This window comes from Vicia villosa, linkage group LG6 (assembly GCF_029867415.1).
Source record: "Vicia villosa cultivar HV-30 ecotype Madison, WI linkage group LG6, Vvil1.0, whole genome shotgun sequence".
Classification (NCBI taxonomy): domain Eukaryota; kingdom Viridiplantae; phylum Streptophyta; class Magnoliopsida; order Fabales; family Fabaceae; genus Vicia; species Vicia villosa.
Genome location: NC_081185.1, coordinates 153,086,383 through 153,099,761, shown reverse-complemented (window position 1 = coordinate 153,099,761; position 13,379 = coordinate 153,086,383). Strand labels below are relative to the sequence as shown.

The 13,379-nt window shown below is 33.3% G+C and overlaps 3 protein-coding genes and 5 non-coding genes across 8 annotated transcripts; 6 read left to right on the top strand and 2 right to left on the bottom strand.

The window, feature by feature from the left end:
- Positions 1-751: 751 nt before the first annotated feature.
- On the top strand, positions 752-4,132 carry LOC131610571 (large ribosomal subunit protein eL18y-like). The gene is made up of 5 exons (XM_058882544.1): positions 752-855; positions 951-1,004; positions 2,300-2,428; positions 2,541-2,756; positions 2,884-4,132. Exons 1-5 carry the CDS (start codon positions 853-855, stop codon positions 2,977-2,979), a joined length of 498 nt encoding a protein of 165 aa, XP_058738527.1. The 5' UTR covers positions 752-852; the 3' UTR covers positions 2,980-4,132.
- Positions 1,064-1,157, top strand: LOC131615427 (small nucleolar RNA snoR69Y). The gene has a single exon (XR_009287840.1). It is a non-coding gene; the product is annotated as a small nucleolar RNA snoR69Y (small nucleolar RNA).
- LOC131615425 (small nucleolar RNA snoR69Y) lies at positions 1,388-1,480 on the top strand. Its single transcript, XR_009287838.1, has one exon. It is a non-coding gene; the product is annotated as a small nucleolar RNA snoR69Y (small nucleolar RNA).
- Positions 1,617-1,711, top strand: LOC131615429 (small nucleolar RNA snoR69Y). Its single transcript, XR_009287841.1, has one exon. It is a non-coding gene; the product is annotated as a small nucleolar RNA snoR69Y (small nucleolar RNA).
- On the top strand, positions 1,855-1,950 carry LOC131615426 (small nucleolar RNA snoR69Y). The gene has a single exon (XR_009287839.1). It is a non-coding gene; the product is annotated as a small nucleolar RNA snoR69Y (small nucleolar RNA).
- On the top strand, positions 2,076-2,154 carry LOC131615433 (small nucleolar RNA snoR53Y). The gene has a single exon (XR_009287845.1). It is a non-coding gene; the product is annotated as a small nucleolar RNA snoR53Y (small nucleolar RNA).
- A 922-nt stretch (positions 4,133-5,054) lies between the features above and the next one.
- On the bottom strand, positions 5,055-8,293 carry LOC131610569 (uncharacterized). The gene is made up of 3 exons (XM_058882542.1): positions 7,652-8,293; positions 7,189-7,433; positions 5,055-5,610 (listed from the first exon to the last, which is right to left on the bottom strand). The coding sequence occupies exons 1-3, from the start codon at positions 8,117-8,119 to the stop codon at positions 5,364-5,366; spliced, it is 960 nt and encodes a 319-aa protein (XP_058738525.1). The 5' UTR covers positions 8,120-8,293; the 3' UTR covers positions 5,055-5,363.
- A 4,015-nt stretch (positions 8,294-12,308) lies between these two features.
- On the bottom strand, positions 12,309-13,016 carry LOC131615030 (NDR1/HIN1-like protein 10). Its single transcript, XM_058886547.1, has one exon. The coding sequence runs from the start codon at positions 13,014-13,016 to the stop codon at positions 12,309-12,311; it is 708 nt and encodes a 235-aa protein (XP_058742530.1).
- Between the last annotated feature and the right edge of the window lie 363 nt (positions 13,017-13,379).

Sequence of the window (13,379 nt, the reverse complement as noted above, 5' to 3'; positions counted from 1 at the left end):
AATTTGTTACAAGAAAAATAAGTGTCTTTTGCCTATAAATAATTATGAACGGGACATGAAGTTATTGATCAAAATATTGATTATTAACGGGACATGAAGTTACTGATTAAAATATTTTTTTATTAATTGTATCTTTAATTAGTATTTTTTCACAACTAATCAAACATTTTTTATTAAAAAATATAGATTTGAAAAAATGCGAGTCTCGTCTTAGAACCCGTGCAAACGCACAGGTTTGATAAAAATATTGTAATGAAATAAAGTCTTGAATTCAAAGTATATATTAAATATATAACATTTTTCATACATGTTAAACTTTTCGCGAGTAAAACATTGAATAAAAATAAATTTATTCATTCGGAACTTTCATTTTTTTTTTGAGTAAAGTATTTTTAGAGGAAAATCATTATGATTCAGTTTCTAAAATTTAAGGATATTTTAGTGTATTCTTATAAGAGTTTAAAGGAGTGCAAACTAACTTTCCACATATAACCAATTAAAATTCTTACATTTGTCATGTCATATTAATTTTTTAAAATTAAAACTATGTTTTAATTGAATACATGATTGTGATTGATTGACAGTGTAAAAATATTTTACACTTTCTCTTCTTATAATTTGGGAGTCTAAAAATATAATATGGAAGGTATAGACTATAGACTCAAAAGAAGGTATGAGCTCAAATTATCAGATATACGCTTTGGGCTTTATTTCAGAATCCCAAAACAAATTCATAAGGCCCAGTTCCTCAGGCAAAACCCTAGCCTATCTTCACTTTCTTGTCTCGCCGTTAAATACCAATACTCGCAACAGAAGAAGCAGCATATTGTTTCTCTAAAACCCTAAGCCACAATGGTGCTTGTTCTTCTCTGAATTTCTCTCCTTATCTTTTGTTTTTCTCCGTTTTTCGTTTTGATTATACTGAATTTTATTTTGAATTTGATATACAGACCAAACGAACAGCATCTAATTCCGATGATATCTACCTCAACCTCTTAATCAAGGTCCATTTTTTTTTTTTGGTTATATGAATATGAAAATTGAGATTCGTAGTGTGTTCTACGCATGACAATGATGATAAATGTGATCCCAGCTCTATGAGACCGTTAGGTCCAGGAATATAATTAGTTCCAACACACATTTGTCTGAGCCTATAATTGCATGATTTTGCTGCGTTAACCATATAGTTTATTGTTCAACTTGATCTCCAATTTGTAGTTTACAAGTGTATTTAACCTTTGTATTTAACCTTCTTAATTAACGGTGAATTAGGGTGGCTAAATTGGCCTGTCCCGTTGAACATGTCCGATTTGCCTGCCCCACTCTATTTTTTCATGATGGATATGCCTGTTTGCCAACAGTTTACTTTATGGGTCTAATTATATTATGTGACAATGATGATAAATGTGATCCCAGCTCTATGAGATCGCAAGATCCAGGAATAAAATTAGTTCCAACACACATTTGTCTGAGCCTCTCAATGCATTTCTTACACTATCACATTTACTCGTTTTTTCAGCTTTTTAAATTTAATTTTAAAATTAATTAATACCACTATTCTTATTATAATTTTATAGATATGAGCAGTCGTTTGTTATGTTATGTGGGCATGTATATTGAGTGTCAATGATGATAAATGTGATCCCAGCTCTATGAGACTTATGGTCAAGGAATACAACTAGTTCCAACACACGTTTTTCTGAGCCTCTAATTGCATATATTTTCTAGGTTAACCTTGTGTTGTACTGTTGGATTTGATGTCCAATTTGTGTCTTATATGTAGTTTTCGAATGTTGTTTTGTAATTTACATATCTTGAATTTGTCTTCATAATGTAGTTTTCTTAATGTGTATATAATGCGACAATGATGATAAATGTGATCCCAGCTCTATGAGACCTCTAGGTCAGGGAATACAATTAGTTCCAACACACATTTGTCTGAGCCTCTTTCACTTGTTTCATAATGTTTTTTTATAATATATTTATTCTCACTTCTTTTGGTGTCAACAATTTACTAATGATAGTATATATAATATCAACCTAATGATATGTGTTTTTCTTAATCTAGACTTGTGGTTCTCAATGATGTTACTTATTACCATGCTAATGCTGATTAGTCATGATTATTACTAATATCAATTGACTGAGGGAACTAGTTCTTTAATCTTTGTTTGTTAGATGCATCAAATGTTCTTGTCTGCATGGAAGCTTTTTTATAAAATTTTATGTATAATATCTACTTGTGTATAAATGTTTTATTTTTAATTTGTCTGATGATCCTGATTTTTTGAGATCACAGCTATATCGTTTCCTAGTCAGAAGGACCAATAGCAAATTCAACGCTGTTGTACTCAAGAGGTTGATGATGAGCAAAGTTAACCAACCTCTGATTTCTTTGAAAAGGTTGACTGATGCCATGAAGGGGAAGGTTTGTTGCCGTCTTTCTGTGTATTCTGAGTTTATCCCAGAAATTATTGTTTAGGTTGATTTGCTCTGCTCTGCTATGATCTTATTTTCTTTTTGATTTTTTTCCCATATAGGAGTGCAAAGTTTGTGTTGTTGTAGGTGTAGTAACTGATGATAGCAGAGTATATAACATACCGGCAATTAAAGCTACTGCACTAAGGGAACTTCCGGCAATTAAAGTTACAGCACTAAGGTTCACAGATATAGCACGTTCACGTATTGAAAGTGCAGGTGGTCAATGCCTAACTTTTGATGAACTCGTCAAGATGGCTCCCCTTGGACAAAACACGGTATGAGAGATTATAAAGTTGATCTGTGATGTATCTGTTCTTGAGATTACTACATATTTGGGATTTGATATAACACCTTGTATTCAGGTTCTGATAAACATTTCTTTTAAATATTTGTTTAATGAAGGTTCTAATAAGAGGCCCGAAGAATGCTCAGGAAGCAGTGAAACATTTTGGTCGGGCTCCTGGTGTGCCGCATAGCCATGCCAAACCTTATGTATGAGCAAAGGGTAGGAAATTTGAGAAGGCTAGAGGAAAGCGGAATTGTAGAGGACTTAGGGTTCGAGTTAACTTTTGACTTTAGAGTAAGAGTAAGAGGATTTAGGGTTTGAGCTAACTTTGTTTTCAATTGATATTTTTTGATTTTTAACTTTAGAGTAAGAGGTTTTAGGGTTTGAGTTAACTTTATTTACAATTGATATTTTTTGATTTTTAACTTTAGAGTAAGAGGTTTTAGGTGTGTTAACTTTATTTACAATTGATACTTTTTTGATTTTTAACATTTGTTTCTTCAACATCCTTGAAAGTTGCCAAATTGGTATATTTTCTGTTACATAGATACAGTATTGTGTAGATTTCAATAGAGAGTAAATTACGTTTTGATGAACTAGAAATTACAAGCTACGTTTGTTGTACTGATTATGAACTTTTGTGAATACTGTAGTAATTTTCACTGTCACCATGGTTTTCACTTCTTTCTTAAGTTTCTATAGTAGTTCAGGACAACTTCGAAGCTAGTAAATATATATTTTTTCTAGAGATTATCTCTCTTGGAGCCATGAAGCCATATTGATTAACAGCCAGTTAACTAACTAAATTTTGCCTCAAGCAACAACTTTTTTCTTCTTCAATTATGCAATTAAGACCCCCTCAATTTTGAATAGGTATAATCAATTTTGAATAGATATAAATCATGTATGCACAGATGTATATATATGCAATTGGTGAATATAACAAGTTGAAAGATTTCTTCATTCCACATTCTTCATCATCATCTATTTTTGACAATAATTCAGCACTAAACATATAAATCATCAAACAACATATAAACATTTAGTAAAGGAATTTAGAAATTGACTAAGCTAACAACATAAGAAATCTATGGTCTTGAATTAGTAAAGTACAAAAGTCTAACAATCATTCTTCTAAAAGCTGTCGGTTCTGATAATGGTTCATCGAATGATTTTTACAAGGGAAAAGGTTTAATGGCCAAGCAAATGTACATCTTGGGGTGAATCCAAAGTATACTTTCTCTATCATAGGATATCCCAACTTGTAAAATGTATTTGAGAACTAACTCCTACGGTGTTACTAAACTTTTCATTTAAAAGGTCTTAGTTTTATTAATTTAATCAACGTCCGTCCCTCTCAAGATCATATCATATAATCCAAATAGAGTAAAATAGTAATGATACCATTGTAGCTATTCTATTTTAATAATGGATAGTCAACTTTGGATGGAACATAGTCTGAATGAAGTAATGAATGACTCAATAAGTTTTGTATTCATTGCTGTTGGCTTATTTCTAGCCTACCAATCATTCTTTCTTCGGAGCAGATAATTATGGAAGATTCTAAATGTTGCTCTTCATTATAACTCAATATTGACCGTAATTCTACATTTTTCATCAAACATTGTTTGTTTCCTCATCGGATGATGTTTATGAATTGACTATGAAACACCGACATCTCTAAAATCAGGCATGTCGGTGTCTGTATCGATGACGGACACCTGCACTGACACTTGTAATTACATTTAATTTATTCATTTTTTTGAATTATTAACAGTATCGTCGTGTCAATGTCGTTTTAAAGGTGTCCATGTTTCATAGTGAATTGAAGATAAACTTCAATAAGACACAAAAGATGATATAGGATTCTTAATGTGCTCAAATGATGACATGGGTGCGAGAGTAGATGAGTTTTGAATTGTAGTGATGAGAAGTTTATAATGATAATCTTAGCTATAATTTGGTAGTTTAGTCACTCTAGTAGATTTTATGAGTGGATATTCAACGTTTTTATCGGTATGATTAGGTTGAGATTCTGCAATGGAATCATGATGTAAGTTTGGAATACTTGTGTATTTTATGAATGAGAGTGAGTAGGTGAACAATGGCGTAGTTCTGTTGTTATAAGCTGTTTCCAATGACTGAATCATTATTCTGAGGTGTGCAATTCCTTTAGGTCATCAAAATATAATTGATTGTTACGTGTACATTCTGTTTTTGGAACAATTCCTTTAGAGGACTTTGATTGATATGAGATAATATACAAAAAAATTTACATACTTAAAATAAAAATTTCTCTAGTATGCATGTCAAATAAATATGACCCTTAACATCAGTCTTAACTCCTCAGTAAATACATTATTTGAACCTAGAACCTAACTTCTCCCCGTTGGCTTTAAAAGTTAAGGCAAAACACAAATGTTCCAAATTTTTGAAAGGAAAACATAACAGAAATCTCCAGTTCAATAGAAAAATAGTTTTCACAATAGCATAATCTCGAGTATAAAAGTAGCATAAACTTCAGCTAAGATATTAACTAGAAGATGATATAGACAAAGCTTCTACTTAGTTGAGTTGATAGGATCAGAATTCAGAACTAGTATTTCTTGATGAATTCGAGAATGTGATTGCTGATTTCCTCAGCAGCTTCTTGGTTGTTGAAGTGAGCCACACCTTTCTGTATAACTACTTCCTCCAAATTTGGTACATCTTTCTTGAATTTACCACTCTCGATGTATTGCTTCGAACCAAAAGTAGTGTATACTAAATCCAAATCACCTGTGATGAACTTCACTGGTACCTTAATTTGTGCTCCAGCCCATGCTGCTGTCAGCTCCCAGTTTCTGTAAACATAATATAGCCATTAGCATTATTAAGATCAATTAAGAATTAGTTACTTGATCTACAAGCTAACCAATTGTTTGTTAGACATTAGAAACGACTAATTAGTTTCATTAGTTAAAATAACAGGTAGTTACTATTTAGTTATATTAGTTGTGAAGAGTTTGTTAAATCATTTTCTTTTGTTAAATTGCATCCATTGTATCCTTTTGTAATAAATGAATGATGAATTTTTTACACGTGATTTTATTTTCTCTATGCAGTAATTGTTCTTCTCCACTCATTCATTTTCATGGAAAATTCCAATACTTCTCTCTCAGAATTATCCGCCAGAGATGCAGCTCAGCTCTGGATGCTTCTCTCCATTCTATTTGCATCCAGGCTAGAATTATCGAGCAATTTTATTCTATCCTCCTCTAATACTTCTGGCGCTCACCGGACCCTCCAACAATTGGCATCAAAGTCTATTAACTTTAATTTTTTCTGATTTGGCTACTAGTAAGGTACCTATTGGTTGCAAACGGATTTACAAAATCGAACATCGTACTAATGGTTCTATATAACGTTATAAGGCTCAATTAGCAGCCAATGGCTATACTCAGCAAAGGTGTAGACTATTTTGATACTTTTAGTCCTGTTGCAAAACTAACTAGTGTGCATTTTTTACTTGCTTTCATGCTACACAAAAATGGAGAGTTGTGGGAGAAATTTATACCTCACAACTACTAGATCAAACATATGATTTTCTGTCCAATTTCTCAATCAATACATGAACAATCCTACAAATTTCTACCATCAAGCAACTACGAGACTCCATAGGTATCTCCTAGAATGAGTCTCTTCTTCCCTGCTTCTTCTACTGAATTTTGTCCTACTTATAGAAAATTTTCCACTGAGTTTTGTATCTTTCTAGATAATTCATCAATCACTTAGCATTCTAATAAACAAGCCGCTGGTTCCATATCCTCTTCAGAGGCTGAATGTAGGGCCTTAACTGCTACAACTTAAGAACTTTCATGACTCACTTTCTTGCTTCAAGATCTTCAAATTCCTTTCCAATTTCCAATACTCCTCTACTATGATACTCAATTTGCTAGCCATTTCTGTCAATCAAACATTTCATGAATATAATAAACACACTGATATTGACTGTTACATTGTGCGTGAAAAGCTTCAATCACATTTGTTCCACTTTCTTCCTATCACTTATTTCAATCATTAGCCGACTTCTTCATTTCAAAGGCTCCTTTCTAAACTATGCATGCTCAATTTACATGCTCCAGTTTGAGGGAGGCATTATGGTCAAATAAGAATCAGTTACTTGCTTGATCTACAAGCTAACCAAATCAGTTAGCAACCACTAGTTAGTTGTGTTAGTTAATAACAATTAACTAGCAGTTAGTTAGATCCTTTCTCTCACTTGTTGTTAGCTTAACTCTTGTATAAAACAAGCATTTGTATCCGTACCATCAAATAACCGAGTGATCAATTCTATTCTTTACACACGACTTTACTTTCTCTATAAGAAGAGTAATATATAAATGGCATATGAATGATGGGCAAAATAAATAGAGACTTACGAGTTGAGATTTCTATAGTAGTTAAGTCCACCAGTGAATCCAGACTTTTCAAATTTAGAAGCGTAGTAATTGATATCTTCTTGTGAGAGCCAAGATGGGAGGGGCTTTGTACTTGAAGCTTCTGCAAAAGCCAACAAGCCTTCTTTGGGTAGGATTAGTGGTTTAGCACTCCGACCTGTAAGCATGGCCTTGATAACCAGTTCTGAGCTACCTTTTGCAAACTCAGCTTCTGCTTTCCCTTGTTCCTGTCACATGGGTTGGAATTGAATTATGCATAATAAAGATATCATGTCTACAATTAATGTTATAGTATCAAATAGTAACTACTCAGTCCTTAATAGTTATGCTAGCACCGACACCTCTGAAAAATGGTGTCTCAGTGTCCGCCTACCACAAACACATACTATAATCTTCTAGTTACAAGGCAATAATTAATAGTGAAAACACAAAAATATGAACGAACCTGGAATCTACAGATATAATAATCATCACCAAACAAAGCTCGCATGCCATCAACAGGTTTGATTTTGGGGTTTCTTGGTAAATAAGGAACACTGAGACACACATAAGCTTTCACTCTTTCAGGTCGAAACAAACAGAGATTCCAACCAATGATAGCACCCCAATCATGAGCCACAAGAAACACTTGTTCAACACCGAGTGAATCAATAAGAGCAACAATGTCACCAACCAAATGGAAGATCGTGTAGCTGCTTACTGAAGCTGGAGCATCGGTGTCACCGTAGCCACGTAGATCCGGAGCCACCGCGCGGTAACCGAGTGAGCCGAGAGCAGCAATCTGGTGGCGCCATGAGTACCAGAGTTCAGGGAAGCCGTGAAGGAACAATACAACCGGTCCTTGTTTGCCTTTCTCAGCGATATGCATTTTGATGCCATTGACTTCAACTGTTCTGTGTTCTATTCCTTCCATTATGGATTTCTTTGGTGTGAACGGTGATGTGTATGAGATTGTAAAGTGAATGCGATATAATATAAGTATAAGGTGAGAGATAAGAGATTTAAAAGAAGAAGTGTTTGGTTTTAAGTTTGATGACTATTTCGAGAGGAATAAATGCATACTACACGTGGATGGAAATTTGGAGACGGTCTCTATTTACCTATATAGTCAAACTAGACATCAATTCAACAGCTTTTACCAATAGGACTGTCTCTACTCTCTCTTAAATGTAGTACATGAAGTAGGCCTGGTTGCTTTTAATAATGCACAGAGTAATAGGTGGATATGATTGATGTCAACCTGAATTTTGCAACCACAAGTATAATTAAGGTTCGACATCGGTCGGTTTGAATAGGATTCGGGTCTTGAATTAAGATCAGTTACAAACTGCTGTTCCATTGGCAAGGCCCAATTTGACCATAAATTTTTTGATTTTTATTGATTTAGGTTTAATCAATTTTACAGATTAATTGAGTGAGTTTAATCGGCTTAAAACTTACTAGGCCAAAATAATTTGCCATTCTTATCGAAAAAATATCAGAAAGTAATTTTTTTATTATTTATTTTTACATAGGTTAAATACTAAGTTCAATATTTTATCACATAAATTATTAGTCCCTTTGATCCTATATGTGTTTATTACTATATGTGTTTAGTAATAATTTAGTAGTCAAGATCTAGAATATTGGTCTTTCTTTGAAGCCTGTGACTTAGTGAAAAATATTGACCTTGATTTGATTTTAACATTGTTAAGATGTGGTGGAAACATGATGAAGGATCCCTTGAAGTAGATTTAAAACAATTCAAAGATGATGGAGATGCATGTGAGTTAGCTATGTATCCTTTTGGGAATAAATGTGAAATTGAGATATACATTGAGCCAAAATTAGATGAATGAGACTTCACATTTATGGATAATATTAGAGAAAAGGGAAGGGTAAGTCTTGTGAAGAAGAGAAGGAAAAAATAAGTGACTGCACTGGTGAATCTAGTGATAAATTTGTGAGGGATGTCCACTTTGATGATAGTGAAGAAGAGAGGATGGATGAGTTTGATGAAGAGGTTTGTGCAAGTGTTGTGGTGAACTTAGAACTCCATGTGTTGCAAATAGTGATACCCCCAGTGAACCAGTCAAGAACATGTTTATCACAACAGAGATGGACAAGGCATATGTCGTTGAGAAGGATTACATGACTAATGAACTGGATAATAGAGCTGATGATGACAATGGTGATGAAAGGCAATGTGTAATCAGGTTCAATGCAGAAGATGCTTTTAGTAAGGATTCTGTTTTCAAATTTAGAATGGAGTTTTGTTCCTTGAGACAATTTAAAGATGCTTTACTAGAGCATAATGCACTGAATGGTAGGGATGTGAGGTTTTAAAAAAAGGATGCCAATATATGTATGGTGGCATGTAATGATAAAAAGAAATATAACTACATTGTCTTATGTAGTAGAGTCTTAACATCCACAACATTTAGGATAAAAACATTGTATTTTAAGCACAAGTGTGGAAGATAATTCTTCAACAAAAGTGCTAGATTCGAGTAGGTTGCTAAGGTCATTGTGGATGGATTGAAGAATAACACTAAGATGAAAATATATGATGTGGTAAGAGATGTTAGGCTTAGGTATGCCACGTAAATCCTAGGTTGTAAAGCCTTCAAGGAAAGACAGATAACTAAACATATGGTGGAAGGTGATTCTAGCAACCAATTTAACATGTTATACTCTTATGGTTCTAGCAACACTAGTTGTTCACGTCCAGTTTTGAATCCAAGATTTGAGAGGTGCTATATGTGTTTTGATAAGACCAAAAAAGCATTACTAAAAACATGTAGACCATTCTTGTCTTAGATGAATGTCACTTGAAGCACAAGTATGGTAGTATCTTGCTCATTAATGTAGGAAGAGATCCAAATGACTAATATATGTCAATTACATTTGGTGTTGTAGATAATGAAACAAAAGACTTGCGGAGCAAGTTCATCAAATTGCTTTTGGAAGACATTGGAGATAGCAGATGGTGTTTCATATCTGACAAGCAAAAGATAAATCCTAATCTTAATAATTTCGATTCATGTTTGACTATTGTTTTTAACTCAACTACTTGATGTTATAATGCAATAGGGTCTGGTGCAAGTGTTTGAAGAGGAGTACCCAGGTTTCAAGCACAAATTTTGCTTAAGGAATTTATATGCTAACTCCAAAAAGAAGTTTGGTTGAGGAACCTTGCTCAGGGATCTAATGATGGCTGCTGTAAAGACAGTTTATTTTTTGGTACACGAGACAAGGATGCTCATGATCAAGGAGGCCTGTTTGGAGGCTTATGAATGGTTGAAGGTCATTCCTAAAATAAAGTGGTGTAAGCATGCTTTTCTATTTTTCTCAAAATGTGATGTGTTAATGAATAACATAAGTGAGTCCTTTAATGCAATAATTCTTTTGCAAAGTGAAAAACCAATTATTACCATGTTTGAGTGGATTAAAAACTTTCTAATGGGTAGGTTTGCAACACTTAGGAAAAAGGTACATGGTTATAAGGGGCAGATCATGACCAAACCATTAAGGAGGTTAGATAGAAAAATTGAGAAAAGTGCTAGCTGGACAACAACATATGCTGGTAGGTTAAATTTTCAAGTTACACATGTTCTTTTTAGTGACAGCTTTGTAATGGATTTAGAGAAACATAGTTGCACATGCAACATTGTTACATATGTTCTTTTTAGTGACCAATTAATTGTAATTATGATATTATGATATAACAATGTATCTGTATCCATTAGGGGAGGCCTATGGGGGCTATCAACAAGGAAAAAAAGTCAGGCTGAACCAAAGACTAAAAAGACTAAAGCAAAGAAGGCAATGAATAAACCAAAGACTAAGAGGATTAAACCAGATGCAAGACTCAAGGCTGAACTTGATGTAACAATTGAAGCTGAACCAAAATAACCAATTGAAACAGAACTAGTGGCACCAATTGAGACTGAACCAGATGATGGTCTCTGACCTATGTTAAGTGACACATCAGCATCTTTAGTACCACTTCAGCTTTTTTAGAATGAAGTTTGTGAAAAAGATTAACTCGGTGCAGACGTTAGTTAATATAAAAGACTAATTTGTAGGGAAAAAATATAAAGGTACAACATGTTATAATAAAATATTTTTGAATACATTCTTTTCATATCAATATTCTAAAATATTATTTTGTATTCCCTATCAACCATTGATTATGAAGCAGAATAATGAACTGATAACAAAAGGCATGAGAAAATCCATTCATGTGTGAAAGGGTAATTTTGGATTTCCATAAAGTAGAGAGTGGAATGTAGTGAACAATTGGTACGTTGGTGAAAAACTTAAAAACTCCTTGCTTGACCATGAAAGCCACCAAGATGAATATAGTATGTATTTTTAAAATATTAATACCTCAAGAAAAAATAACAAAAATTTATCTTGTAAGTACAAATTTGTAGGACATCGCCAGTAAAATTATGACCACTAAATTACTTGATCAAAACTAAATAAAATTTTAGACTTACAAAAATCAAATTTTACATGTTGCTTTGTACAGTAAATTGTGTAGGTGCAAAATAGACTGTATGCAAATTGAGTTGTATTAAAAAATCATTGGACAATTGTAGAGAGTTGATAGGTGCAAAGATATAAATTTCAAGGAGTTGAAGATCATAAAATTTAAAATTTAAAGGTACTAATTAAGTCATGCATTAACTAAACTAAAAATTGGACACTTTATCTTATAATTCCAACTTCATTTTGGAAAAGATAATAATAATTGAATAAAAGAACAATAGATAGTTCTGTCACTAACTTGAAGATTAAAGAAGGCCCCAATGTTCATATAATTGCATCTGAATATAGAATTCAACAAAAGGACATTTCTTATTATAGCACAACACTATTAGAAGCATTGAATAACAAAACTGAAATGAAATAATAAAACACAGCAAAATTCATAACTATGCCATAACAAGCTACAAAATACTCTAAAATTTTGAATGTTCATTTCAAATCATAATTCCAAACTAAACAACCCTAACAGTCATCATATACACACATATGATGACTTTATACAACTTTATCATCTGAAAACTAAACAAATAACCAAAACTAAGCAAATCTTCAAGGGCTACAAATGATTAACGATTAATAAAGAAAAATCTAGTTCTGCATCTTGAAACATGAAAAGAAGGTATTGATGATGAGTTACCATTAGAAATCAGAGAAAGACTCAATCGACGACATTTCACCATTGGCGGATTGTAGGAATAACTCGTGTGAGTTACAAACTTATACCTGACTAAAAAATCCAAATCAACAGCCAAGTCATTGTAGATCCCTACACGCGTCTCTTGATTATACTCGAAAAGTTGCTCAGGTTTGAGTTTGATCAAACCCTTCCCTTCAAACACTACATGCAGAAAAGTAGTATTCTTGTGGCCTTGATCAAAAGATGACAGATTCACTCTAGCAAACTCATTATCTTTGTACCGTGCAACTGCGGTGATCGTCTTGTAGTATATTTCAACGTTCTTGTTGGGATTTCTTGACGTGATGTTGGCTTCTAATTTGTAATCCAAAGTGTTGTTGGCTGTGAGGTTGAACTTTGTGAGAGAAGCATCAGTTATGTGGAACTTGAGATTAGAGGGAGCAAAAGTGATGACTAGCATGAACATCATAGTGGCAGAAACCGAAAGCACAAAAAGTATGCCGAATGCGACCTTTATTTGCTGCCATGAGGGTATGAAGGTCGCTGGGCAATGAATCGGACAACTGAAAGTATTGATGTTGATGGCGTTGGTGGCGTTTTCCGAATTGTTATTACCGGCGGGGACGGTGTCTTCCATGGTGAGTGAGGTGTTAGTATGATTTGAGTGAGGCTTTGAAATCTAACTCTTCCAAATATATATAATAGTTGGTTACAGTTTGTTATTAGGTAGTTACAGTTTGTTATTAGGCAGTTAGTTGGTTAGTTAGTTTGTTATTAGGTAGTTACAGTTTGTTATTAGGCAGTTAGTTGGTTAGTTAGTTTGTTATTAGAGTCTGTTACATATTATAAAAATTACAAAAAACTATCTCTTTTCATAGGTCTATTTGTAGTAACTTTAATTTAGTTTTTCAAAGTTGGCTGGTATAGTATTATGTACATTTTCTAGAATTACATAATTGATTTAACAGCATTGCTATATGTACACCATATAATGACACTA